The 13,821-nt window shown below is 33.7% G+C and overlaps 1 protein-coding gene across 1 annotated transcript; it reads right to left on the bottom strand.

Annotated features, from left to right (window-relative positions):
• Positions 1 to 3,664: 3,664 nt before the first annotated feature.
• Cylc2 (cylicin 2) lies at positions 3,665 to 12,146 on the bottom strand. The gene is made up of 4 exons (XM_052717222.1): positions 12,130 to 12,146; positions 7,482 to 7,522; positions 5,350 to 5,471; positions 3,665 to 4,705 (listed from the first exon to the last, which is right to left on the bottom strand). The coding sequence occupies exons 1-4, from the start codon at positions 12,144 to 12,146 to the stop codon at positions 3,665 to 3,667; spliced, it is 1,221 nt and encodes a 406-aa protein (XP_052573182.1).
• Positions 12,147 to 13,821: the final 1,675 nt, after the last annotated feature.

Consider the following 13,821-nt stretch of genomic DNA (forward strand, 5'->3'; position numbering starts at 1 on the left):
CAGATGCTAAAAACTAGGGCTAAGGATAGCTCTTGTAAAGCAGAGCTATTATAGTTAACAACAATGCTTTTTTTGCTTTAAAATTGCTGAGAATATACATTTTTAAAATTTTCTCATCATACAAAACTAATAACTATATGAGGTAACATATGTATTTAGATAGATTAAAGAATGTCCCTAGGTATAAACATATCAAAACTTCATGCTATGTGCCATGTACATAAAATGTCTACTTATCAGTTAAAATACATCAATTTCTCTCATAAAACTAAAAAATCTGTAGATGAACATGGGAATAATTTTAATGACTTTAGTTCTATAATGACTCTTCATATGAAAAAACAAAGACCCTAGGAAAATAAGAATTCATAAAGTGGAGTTCATTAAAGTTAAACTATTTGGCTTTGCAAAGGGCAGTGCCAAGAGGACACAAAAACTAAATCACACACTGGGAAATATTTGCAAAAATGTATATGTGATTAAAAAGAAGACTGATATAAAAAATCCTTTAAACTCTCAGAAAAGAAGTGAACAATCTGATCATAAAGAGACAGATCTTAATAGATATATCAGCAATAGATCTATTTGCTGAGGCCACATAGTTTTGAACACAAAAAAGCATATGTAAAATCTTCCACAGAATACATGATGAGAAAATCTAAGCTGGAGCAAGGAAATGCCACTCCATACTGACTTAAGTAACAAAATACAATACACTGACAACTGTGAATAAAGGCAATGTGGTGATGCAAAATGCCTTGAATACAAAATGTCATAGGCACTTTGGAAGTTTGGTAATCTCTGTGTAAGCACATTGCTGTATATATATGCATAGGGAGGTATATGTTGACCTGCACAAATAAATCTCTGCAGAAATGTTTGCATACAAATATATTTGCTGCATTAGGAACTACCAAATCTCAGAAACAGCCAAGGCCTTGTTAAGCAGTTGTTAGATAATCTATTCTTGTTGAGATATATTATTATTTTTCAATGTAAAGTGAAATATGCTATCAAGCCATGAAGGAAAGACATAGAAGAAACATAAAGTTCTGCACTGAGTGAAAGCCTTTACCTGTCTGTAAAGGCTGTAAGATGCATGATTGTTACTCTAAGGCAGTTCTGAAAAGCCAAAACTAATGAGATAATATTGATGGTTGCCAAAGGACAGGGTGAAAGGAAGAATGAATAGATGGAACACCGTGTTTGTACAACAACCTCTGTACTCACAGAAACTGACATTACAAGTTTGTCAGAATACACAGAATATACTTTATAAATTATACTGGCAGTTCAAATGAAAACTATAAATGTTAATTGCAATGATCTCTTAGTGAGGCTTCGTGAATTTTAACAAAAATACCATTCTGAAGGGAGATGCTAGAAATATGGGAATCAATGCACGTCCAACTGACTGGAAGGCTCCAAGAAACATATGTACTTTCTGCTAAGTTTTGCTATCAACATAAAACTCACAGAATTAATCCATTAAAATGAACTGAGAAAGACAATTTGGAAGGCATTGACAATACGAAGGTCTAGTGAATTGCCTTCTGGATATAGTGTAAGTGTGTAAGCTACTGTCACAAGATGAGGTATTGTGAAATATAGAACTAAAGCAATGTTCCAAATGCATGAAGGAGAAAAGCAATAATGGTGCCACATGAAGACATCGAAATTGTTCCTGAGCAGATCAAATTCAAGGCCTTATAAGTTAGAGGAAAAGTTTCTGCAAAATGTAACATTAAAAGATGGCAAGCCTTGGGTCAATATAGAAATATGGTGGTGGTGTGGTTTGATTATGGGATTTCTCTCATATGCTTATGCACTTGAACACTGGATCCTCAGCTGGTAGTCAAAATTTGAAGGCTGTACACACAACCTTGAAGTATTATTGAAGGAAGTGGGTAATCAGGACAAGTAACTTGAAGTACCATAGCCCAGCCCAACTTCTTTTCCTTGTCTGCTTTCTCACTACAGACTCCGTGGCATCAGCCACTTCACACTTCTGCCAGTCATGATGAACTGTGCTTTTAAACCATGGGACAAAATGAACACTTTTCCCGTTGCTTTGTAAAATGTTTTCTCACAGTAACAAGAAAGGTAATGGATACAGGTGGTTTCTGCCTGGAGAATGGGATGCGGAGTGCTATTGAGAGACAAACCAAAGGACTTTACCTGTGTTTAGAAGACTCTGAGGTCTTCAAGTAAAATATAATGCCTGATTGAACTGTGAGTGTGGAAACATCAGAACTGTAGATGTAGAACTGAAAAATTTAAATATTCTGGTAATAGTGCAGACTTAGAATGAAGGAAACAAGGACTGACTTACCAGCTTCAGAAGAGGCCCTAGCTTAGGATTGCAGCATCAAGATTTGGGAAGCAATAGTCTCTGGTGGGGATATCAAGTTTTGTTTGTGGTCCTTTTTGTTTGAAGATGCCTGGCAACAATCAATAGGCTGTCTTAAACATTTTCATTTATGCCTTTGGAAATGAATGAAGGTAGCATTGGATTAAAATATAGGATTAATTGACTTATAAAGCTACAAGAGTAGATGTAGTAACAGAAATGATGTGAGTGGAGAGGTAAAGGCAAAAAGTAAAGGCGTTAAGACAAAGTCACCTAGCCGCTGATTTTGACTACATGGAGAATTTTGATGACCTTTTTGCAGCTTTAAAAGGAGAGGTGGAACTATTTCTTCTATTAGAAAATGTGATTGTAACTTAAAAAAAAAAGTCACAATCTCTCCAATACCACAAACATTTCCATTTCACCTAACCTTTTCACAGTTATTTAAAAATAATTCATTTGTTTGATGATAGCCATGTATTTCTTATAATTTGAAGATTTAAATATCATAAAATAAAAATTTAAAATAAAAGTTATGAAGTATAAGACTATAAAGTATCAACTTTAACTTAGCAGTTAGTTAAATTATTTTAAATTCAATTTGGATTAAAGTAAGATAAAACTAATTTACCAAGAATGTTCATCAGGGATTGTAAGTGTCTCAATCTTGTGGTCACTTTAAACTCAGATGGCCCTGTAAACTCAAGGTTTTCTTTCTCTTCTCCCTACAATGATGCTCCTTTTTCCTCTTATCTTTTCTTACATCTTCCCCTTCCTGTCTTCCTTACTCCTTTCCCTCACTTCCTTCCCTGTGTTTTCTTCCTAAAGCCATCTTGGATATTTATTCAATTCAAACTCTATTTTCTAACTTTGCTTTGATTCTCTTGGCCATTGTGCTCCTTTAAGTGTACAAGCTCAAGCTTCATATCATCAAATCTAGAGAAGTATCAAGCCTTCTTGGAGTTTCCTTTTTTTTTTTTTTTTCAGAGTCCTTGCTGAACATTGGTATTTTTTCTTTGTTTCCCTATCATTATTTTCTGCTTTATTCTTATTTGCATATTCTTTGTTCTCTCTAGTGGTTTTACTTCTAAAACTCCATAGCTGCATCTTCCACATCGTTCAATTAACCCTATGTATTTTTTAATGCATTGACTATATTTTCTTTTCACCTTGTGTTTTTTCTTCTCTTTAAAAATTATTTGATTAATTTGCTGCACACTACTTTTATCTCATGAGCTCATTTTAAGACTACTGAAATGGGTTCACTGAATATACTTTGGAGTTCTTCCTTCAGTTTGAGTTCTGATCCAAGATCTACTTTGCCTTCTTCTCTTTCTTTGCCTTCTTTTCATCTTTCTTTGATTCAGAGGAATCACCTGCAGAGTCTTTCTTGCCTTTCTTGTCTTTCTTGTCTTTCTTCTTGTCTTTCTTAGCATCCTCCTTTGAGTCTCCCTCTGCCTTCTTGTCCTTTTTACCTTCCTTCTTCTTGGCCAAGTCTTTCTTGCTCTCTTTCTTTGAAACTCCTTTATCAGTGTCAGAATCTGCAGAATCTTTAATCTTTGAAGACTTTGTAACAACTTTGCTTACTTTCTTTTCAGCAGCCTTGTCAGGTTCTGAATTTGCAGGTGTACCTTTTGAATCCTTCGACTCTTTTTTACCTTTTTTGGCCTCTTTTTTCCCACCAGCCTTTTCACCTTCGGATTCTGAAGCTATACCTTTATCCTTTGGTCCCTTTTTTCCTTTTTTGGCTTCTTTCTTCCCAGCAGCCTTTTCACCTTCGGATTCTGAAGCTGAGCTTTTATCCTTTGGTTCCTTTTTATCTTTTTTGGCTTCTTTCTTCCCAGCAGCCTTTTCGCCTTCAGATTCTGAGGCTATACCTTTATCCTTTGGTCCCTTTTTATCTTTTTTGGCTTCTTTCTTCTCAGCAGCCTTTTCACCTTCAGATTCTGAAGCTGAGCTTTTATCCTTCGGTTCTTTTTTACCTTTTTTGGCCTCTTTCTTCCCAGCAGCCTTTTCCCCTTCGGAGTCTGAAGCTGACCCCTTGTCCTTCCGTGAATCCTTTGAACTTTTCTTGGCCACTGGTTTGGGACTTTCTTCCTTGACAATCTTCAACACTGTCTTCTCCTTTGATTCAGATTCAACTTTTTTCACTTTCTCTTCTTTCTTTGGTTTTTCTGAAGGCAAAGGCTTGGGTGAGGCTGCTTCTTTAGACTCTTTCTTGCCAGAATGAGGTCGTTTCAGTGGAAGGCCCTTCCTTGCAGCTAAATAAACGGACGGTCGCTCGGGAATTCTCATCAGCGAACGGTACATCCACAATGGTGGTCTGTGAATTGCTAACTTTTGTTCATCGATTACCTCAATATTGGAAATAATAATAAGGAAAAAACATGTTATATAGCCTTTAATAATAAGATACCACATACGTATTTTAATTTTAACTGGAAATATTTTTTTAATATTTTCAAAGTATTTTTAGAAAAACTGTCGATTAATTGTGGATTTTAAAGTCTATTCCAATTTGAAGTTCATTGAAATTTAAAGTAATGGGCAATTATGTCCCTACTTGTAGTCTACTTCCAATTTACAGTGACTGCAATTTTTCTTTAAGATTTAACATCAAAATTTGATAGAGACCTCCATTGGTGCATAACACGTTAGGATCTCTCTTCATTATTGAGAGGCTAAAAAAGACACTATTTGAGAGTTTATAGCTAGTGAAGCTTTCACTGCTATTCATACTAATTGTGAATTAAAGTATCTTGACATCTTTTTGCTCTGCAAACAATATATTACAGGTAAGAGTATTGAATGAAGTGTTAGCATAAAATAATCTATGATCAATATTAAAATTGGGGTGGTAATTATATAAAATATGTCCCTCATGACAAGACTCATATTAGCCCTTACCCTCACAGCACATTTAACAATGTATTACTATACAAGATCATTGTTACTAAGTAGTTATTATTAATGTATACATGATATTTTCATATACTCACAGGAGCTGTATTGTTGCTTAATTGGGAAGGTAGTGATCTCCGTTTCTTTCCTGGCCTTGGTGGTTTGGGAAATGCCAGGGAAAAGTATTGCTGATTCCATGATTTTTTGCTTAATTCACTGACTAAAATAAGAAAGATATGCTTTGCTATAAATGGAATTTTGTCTGAACTGAAATGGCCATGAGTATGATATATACCATACAAATAAATAAATAAATGAGGCAAATTACAGCTTCATTTATTTGATAGTTTGAATTTTTTGGTGATCTATATGGGAAACTTTGATTTTCTACCCTGACCAATTTTAGAAATAAATATTTTGACTGATAGCTATATAAAGTAGTCATAGTGAAATCAGTGCTGTCATAACATAAAGGAGGAAAAAGAGTATTGCTGCTCCCTTTTCAGTATTTCTGTGTCTTCCAGTTCAGATTTTTTTCCATATGTTCTTTTTTTTAATATAATTCTGCTCAGAACAGAAAGATAATGTGGTTCTGTAGCTACCGAAGAACTTAGCACACTGCTTAACGTAAAATATGCAGAAAATATGTGCTTGAATTTGCATACTAAGACTTAAAATCCTATTAGTTAATATTCAGCTTCTCAGATATAAGAGGACATGTAATATACTCTAGAGATAGGCTGTTATGGAAGATAGGCTTAATAAAGGAAAAATGATAAACAAATACAAAATGGGACTAAGAAAGTGATATTACCAGAAATAGCAATAGAAATGATTAAGGCTGTTCCAGTTACAACTGAGGTCAATGAGAAATACCATCACTATATTAGTGCATATGAAATATTGCAAATTTTAGAGAAACAACTTCCTACTTTCCAAGGGACAACATTAGGATCAATGTTCAAATGTTCAGGATGAAAGTTATATTGAAGTTTAATTGAAGACAGAAAACAAGCTGGTACTAAAAGTTATTCAATATTAAACAGATTTTCCTTGTCTAGTATTGACACTAGCTAAATATAAACAATCAGGAACACAGTAAAAGGTTCTTGATTAAAGGCATTTATTCAGTTTCTTCATTGTTTTTCATATTCAAGACCACTGTGTTATATTATTTCTAAAATAAAAACATTCCAGATTTAAAACCATACTTATACAACATATACCTATGTAAAATGTGCTCCCTGTTTCCATGAGAAAAGATCTTTGGCAATATAGCCATAGCAGTTTTTATGACTTTAAACTGAAGGTAAAAAACACATGTCTAAAATTAATCAGGCAAAACTAGTAAGAGTAACCAACCAATGTCTGATTTGACTTAAGGCCCAGTCCACAAGATGGAATCCATACCCAACACTGCTTGGTGACCAAGAACCAGAGACTAGACAGCCCAAAGATCTAGGGTAAAACCAAATACTACTGTTCTTAAAAAAAAAGTGATAAAATGACTCCTAATGATATTCTGCTATACTAAGGATCAGTGTCTTCTTCACCCATCATCAGAGAAGCTTCCTCCTAAAGCAGAATGGAGCAAATACAAAGATCCACAGACAGACATTAGGCAGAGAAAGGGAGATCCTGTGAAAACACAGCTCTAAATGGGATGTCTGCATCAAATTCCTCTCCTCAGGACTCATGAAACCCATAGGAGAGGAGTGAGAAAAGTATTAGTCAGAAGGGATGGAGGACACCAAGAGATCGAGTACATCTAAATCAACTTCGCAAAGGCCGTGTGAACTCACAGACACCGAAGCGGCATTTCCAAGACCTGCGCAGGTCTGAGCCAGGTCCTTGGTTATACATTATGACTTTCAGTTTAGAGGTTTTATGGGACTCCTGAGTGTGTGAATGAGTGAGTCTCTGACTCTTGAACCTTCTTTTAGGCTTTATTCCTTCTGTTGGTTTGCCTTATTCAACTTGGATGGATGGTGTTTGTTTTGTCACTATATTTTATGCTGTTAAGTCTTGTATTTATCCCTTAGAAGCCCATTCTTTTCTAATGAGAGACAAAAGAGGAGTAGATCCTGATGAGGGGTAGGAGGTGGGAGGAACAAGAAGAAGCAGAAGAAAGGAAAACTGTAATCAGCAAAAGCGAAAAGAATCTCTTTTCAATAAAAAGGAAAAAAAATTAATCATTCATTTAAAAAATAAATATTGAACTCCATCTTACCTGGAATATAATTATCGTATGGTCCATATGTTACTTTTAGGCTATTAAAATAAAATAGAAAATTTTAAATTGTTTTATACAAATATCATGTATCTAATGATCATTATTGTATGTAAAAAACACCACCAACTAGACAATTACTGAATTATTATTATTATGTAAGCCAATTTCATCTACAAGACAGTAGGGATGAGCGAACAGTATTCCAAATTTAACAAGACTAAGCTAAGATAGAGTAGAATATACATGTGTGTTTGTAAGGGAGTGAGATATATACACACTTACAAGCCCACCTTTTAGTCACATCTAAATTTTAGAGTTTTTTAAAATTAATTTGTAAAACACTGATCAAGTCATTTTTCTAAATCATAGCACAAATTCTCTTGGAATTGGCTTTTAGCTAAGATACCACTTTCTAACCCATGTTTAACTAAAGTAAACACTCAATATCTTCTCAAAATTTAACCAAATCTAGGTCATTAAATGATATATGTGTGTGTATGCATGTATATGTCAGGATTGTCAGGGTACACTCTAAGTATTTATGTAGAATTTCATTATGTAGATAATCTATGAAAAAATAACAAATTAACAAGCTATGTTGTAAAAAGATTTCCATTAATAACTTCTAATCTGATTTTTTTTAATTATAGGGAAACCTTTGTTAGCAGGAAGAAACATTTTAACTAATTTTTATTTGTTTTAAACAAAGACCAGCAGTAATAGGCCTTAGTACTATTGTCCCATATTGTTCTACTATGTAACAAATGGATATCAATCGTGGATCTGACTGAATTTGAGCATTAATTACATGCCCAAGTATGTAGTTTCTCAGTTTAGAATTTATTGGTTACGTATGTAAGTGTATGTGATGTATATATGTATGCATGTTTGTATTATGTGCAGGTACATGTGTGTGTTGATGTGTGTGTGTATATATATATATATATACATTAGAAGGGCAAACTTAATGATTCTCTTCAATATGTATTGAAGCATGGTACCTTGCTTGATCCTACAGCTCACAGATTCAGCTAGTCTAACCAGCTTGCTCTGGTGATCCTCTCTGTGTCTTCTATACACTGGGATTATAGGCAGGCATCCATGCACTAATGGCAGTTACCTGGATGCTGGTTAGACTCTTAGGCATGCAATGAACCACCTTTTGAGCTCCCATATTTTACTTATTTTGATGACATATAAAGTTAAGAATTAATGTTCACTCTTTGTCTCAATGGTAGAACAATTTTCTGGTGGATGAATATAGAGAACTCAGTCATTTTGATTCTTCTGATCTTATGTTAACGAAGACTTTTTTTTTTAAAGTTGAGAATTAAATGCAAAATGATAAGTTTCACAATAATGGAATATTAAAATAGTTTGTGAAATAGAACCTGCAGTTTTAATATCTTATTAAAAAATAATTATTTAAAATCAAGATTTTGAATATTTGTATAAACAATAATAAAACAGTATAAAGAAAAAAGATGGGAGAAAATATAGTTTGAATGATCCTTTATGTCAATATTAATATACTACAAACTGTCAAGATTATTATTAAAAATTAATATTACAGAAAAACACTCATTTCTAAACAGATCTACAATAAGTTAAATTTCAACATATTCTACTAAAAAATTAAATTACAGACCAAATAATATTATGACTGAGGTTTATACTCAACAATATAATTTAGTTAAAAAGAAAATTAATTAGCACATTCATCCTAAATAAAAATAATAAATAAACATAATTTGATCAAATCAGTATATGTAAAACGAATAATTAAAATAATAATATTAATTTTTATTTCATTCATTTATTGGAAGAAAATGGAATTAGAAAATGTCTTCCAAATTTCAGTAAAATATGTGTAGAAACTATATGCTGTTAACAGTAAAATCAGTAATTTAAGATTGTTTTTCTACCATAATCTAAAGGAAAAATGCTCACTCCCATGAACATTGTGGTTAGTATCCATTCCATGCCCTAAGGCAATAGAAGCATGGAGACTGGGAAGAGCAAGTCAATATATCTCTATTCATAGGGGAGCTGAGTGGGTAAATAAAGAAGCTAATGGAATCCATAAAAGCTATGCATTGTTAAATGAGTGTACTAAGGTTATAGATTTCAGTTGTTTGTGTGATGGTAAATTTTAATTGCTGATTTGTTACAATACAGAACAACTGGAGGGGGTGGGAAAGGGTCTCTAAGAATGTTTGTGAGGGATTGTCTTAATTACAAATAGCTAATACTTAATAACAAATAGCAGGCATGAGTCCATTGCTCTCTGCTGCAAACTCTGGTTGAAATACAATGAATTCTCTCAAGGTCTTGTCACTGTGATTTTCTGACATGATAGATTGTAACCTAAAACTATGGGATAAGTCAACCTTTTCTTACTTGAATTGCTTTTGCCAAGTGTTTTCATCATGGCACCAAATGTGAAACTAAGACAAATTTCATAAATTATACTTCCACATACTCAAAACTGTGAATTAAACCAACACATGGAGAAATAAAGTTAACAGTTAAAATGAACATAAACAACATAATAGAACATGTCTTAGATATCTACAGAGCACTCATATAACAAATATACTATCCACTCATTTCAATAGAATATTCCCTATGATAAATTAGAATAGAAAAATTTATTTCAACACATTGAAACAGCATTGAAATCTTTCAGAGCATCTTTTCTTAGTATATTGAAATAAAACTAGAAGTCAATGAGAAAATACTTGAAAACATTAAGATAATTCAAATCCAAGGACGTTAAAGGGATTATTCTTTGATTTAAGATTTTCTATACTTTCTGCTTTATTTTTATTTTTTTATTAAACTAGCATACAAAATCACAAATTTCCTTGTGGTATTTTCACACATACTTAGATTTAGTTGATACTGTCCCCCAATTCTCTCTCTTCCTCTCTCTCTCCTCTCTCTCTCTCTCTCTCTCTCTCTCTCTCTCTCTCTCTCTCTCTCTCTCTCTCTCTCTCTCTCTCTCTCTGTCACACACACACACACACACACACACACACACACACACACACACACACACACATACACACATACATGCATACACACACCAGGTTACTTCACTTACTATAACATTTTCCAGTTTCATCTGTTTTCCTGCAAACTTTATATATAGTTTCATATCTTTACCACTGAATAAAATCCCACTGTGTATACTATAATTTCACAATCTCTTCATTTTTGATGGGCATCAAGGCCGATTGCATTTCCTTGCTGTTATGAATGGATGGAAAAATATCTCTGTGTTGAATAGTCAGTGTGTTAAGAGATAAATAGAGAATAAAAATTTAAATTTCTTGAAATAAATGAATATGGAAATGCAGTATACCCCTAAAAAAGCTATATCAATATGGTTGCTTATAGAAATTAAATCTCACATCAAATATTTGGAAATATCTCCAACAAATGCATTGTTGTACTTTAGAGAGCTGTCAAAACAAGGAAAGGAGTTCAAGAGAATTGTGTTTGTGAAATAAGGTAGAGTAGAAAGACAAGTAACAAGTTATCTCAAAGAAAAGGTTGATGTCCTATAAGTAGGAGCAGAATGATGATCATTAGATTCTAAAGAGCTTGATTTTATGCTTTTCCTATGGATGTGATATAATACCCAGACATGGGAGGTAGAGGCAGACAGATCTCTAAGTTTTAGGCTAGCCTTGTCTACAGAGTGAGTTCCACAATAGCACTTTATATTCCAGAACACTGGTTAGATTTATTTAGCCAGGTCTCTCAAACCTTAAATATATTCTTGACAAATGCATTCAGAGCATCTTCGAGACTCTTCTTTAAGCAACATATTCCAAAGAGATGGGCCCTGGGACCCACAGGAAAGTTTCTTTGATAATCATATTTATATAGATCAGATCATCTACAATTAACAGGAATTGCTAAGTTTTAAAAGCCTGCCTTCCCTTTTTATTTTGGAATTCCATTTTTTTGTCTTGCCTTCAGGCTTTCTTCACAAAGCATTGCATGATTGAAAGGTGTTCTATCTATCTATCCATCTATCTATCATCTATCTATCTATCTATCTATCTATCTATCTATCTATCTATCTATCTATTTTTTTAGTTTATTTGGAAAGAACTACTATCAAATTACTTTTTCCTGTCTGGATAACCTGTTTCACATGTCAGAATATGTTTACATGCCCAGTATTCATCAAGAGGAATAAATTTAATAAATAAATTAAACAATCTATAAGTTTCCTTTGTGTAGGTCTTCTTCATTGAACTCCAGCCTTAAAACACCTGACTCATGCCCTTTAAAGTTCAATAATTCTCTTTTGTGACAAAAATAAAACCTGTTCCCAGCAATCTACAAGTGGCTCAAAGAGAGCTGATACAACCCTAGTTAACAATAATTCATTATGTCATTTGATAATCAACAAATACATCATGACATGAAGTCAAGACTTCTAGGGAAAAAAAGTCCAAATCTCTGCATTTTACTGAAGTAGAGCAAATACATGTTAGATCAAAGCAGCTAATACTATTGCTCAAGAATGAAGTCTCTTATTAAGACCATCTTCCATGTTTATGATTGACCTAATAACAACATAATAAGCATCACTTTACAGTAAAGGCACTATGACAAAAATACTTACAATCTTGGTATAGACATTTCTCTCCCACTTGTGACTTGCCAGGGCCTAAGTTTGGTGATACGGAAAGTGATGTCATAAAGAGAACAAGAACCCTGTGACTTAAGGGGAATGATGAGAATTCCTTCTGCTTGGGTTTTCTGCCATCTAAAATTCTAAGATTAAAGTTTACTATCACTTATGATTACTGAGTAAGCTTAAAAGTCACAGTCACATTTTAATAAATACTTGATTTTGATAGTTTCAGATTAGTAATATGTTGGGGGTTTCATTTATTTATTTGTTTGTTTGAGACAAGGTATCTCAATGTAGTCCTTATTGTTGTGGAACTCCTTATGTAGACCAGGTTTGCTTCATACTATCAGAGATCTTCCTTCCTTATAAGTGTTGGAAAAGGCGAGTGCCACCATGCTGGGCCTTATTAACATGTTTGAAAAGAAAGATAAATTTCAGTATTTAGCTCTGACAATCTATTAATATCTCAATTCATTTTTATTCATTTACCTTGTGTTAAATCTTTTGCCTAACTTTACATTTCTTTTTGTCTTCTCAATCTGATGTAGACTCAACATGTGAAACATGTGTGAAAATATCAGACAGAATGGGGCTGAAGAGATGACTGAGAATTTAAGAGCACTTGTTTTTTCACAGAGGAATTTGTTCGGTTCTCAGCATCCATGTTGGGCTTGTCACCAAGTCCTATAATTCTAACTCCAGAGAATATGACATCCTCTCCTGACTTCTCTGAACATCCACACCTGAGTACACATATTCACATCAATCCATATAACTAAAAATAAATCTTAAAAAAAAACAATACTTGAAAAATTACAAACATAATGAAACATCTGTGGGCATGTTAAACAGTAGAACTCATGTGATATTTGTATTTCTGAGTCTGGTTTATTGCTCCTATTTACAGTTCTTTACATTTTCCTTCATCACATGATTTATTTTTACTTTATGATTGAATAAGTCTTCATTCTTTATATATACTTTTATTTATCCATTATTCATTTGATGATGTGTATAGGTTGAGTCCATCTCTAAGTACCAATAAGCATGCATGTAGACATACATTCAATAGAGGTTTGTTGAGAAGTTCCTACATTAATTTCGATAGTTGGTGAAGCAGTTTATATTCCTACCAGCATTGAATAAGGATTCCTCATTCCCCACAGCCTCAAAAGCATTTATTGTCATTTGGTTTCTTGACATTAGTCATTCTGTGATGCAGTCTCAATTCATTGTAGCATTCAAACCATCATCCCTCTGTCTGTCTACCTCATATCATCTCATTGCACCTTGATCATTCCTATAAACCCATTGTAGAGGTAGTGTTTTAAGTAAATATTTGTCAAGGGCTCAGGTATTTGAACCCTTGGTCCCCACATTGTGGCACTGTTTGAAGAGGTTATGGAAAGTTTAGGGGATGGAACCTTGCTGCAGGCAGTATATCACTTCTGGGGCGGGGGGGGGGGGGTTAGCTTCATTCCTCTTCCAGTTTACTCACTCTGCTGTAGACAAAATTCTAAATGGTCTTATTAAATAAGAAACCCAGAGCCAAATACAGAGTTAAAAGCCCAAGAGATCAGAGCACTGGCGAAGACCCAAGACTACCTTTAGCTTACCACTTGCTTCTGTCCTTCCCCTGAGAGAGACCTTCTTCTGTGTGTCTTCTGTTTTTTTTGCTTT

The sequence above is a fragment of the Peromyscus californicus genome, unplaced genomic scaffold (assembly GCF_007827085.1).
Source record: "Peromyscus californicus insignis strain IS unplaced genomic scaffold, ASM782708v3 Scaffold_5__1_contigs__length_169319896, whole genome shotgun sequence".
In the NCBI taxonomy this organism is placed as follows: Eukaryota; Metazoa; Chordata; class Mammalia; order Rodentia; family Cricetidae; genus Peromyscus; species Peromyscus californicus.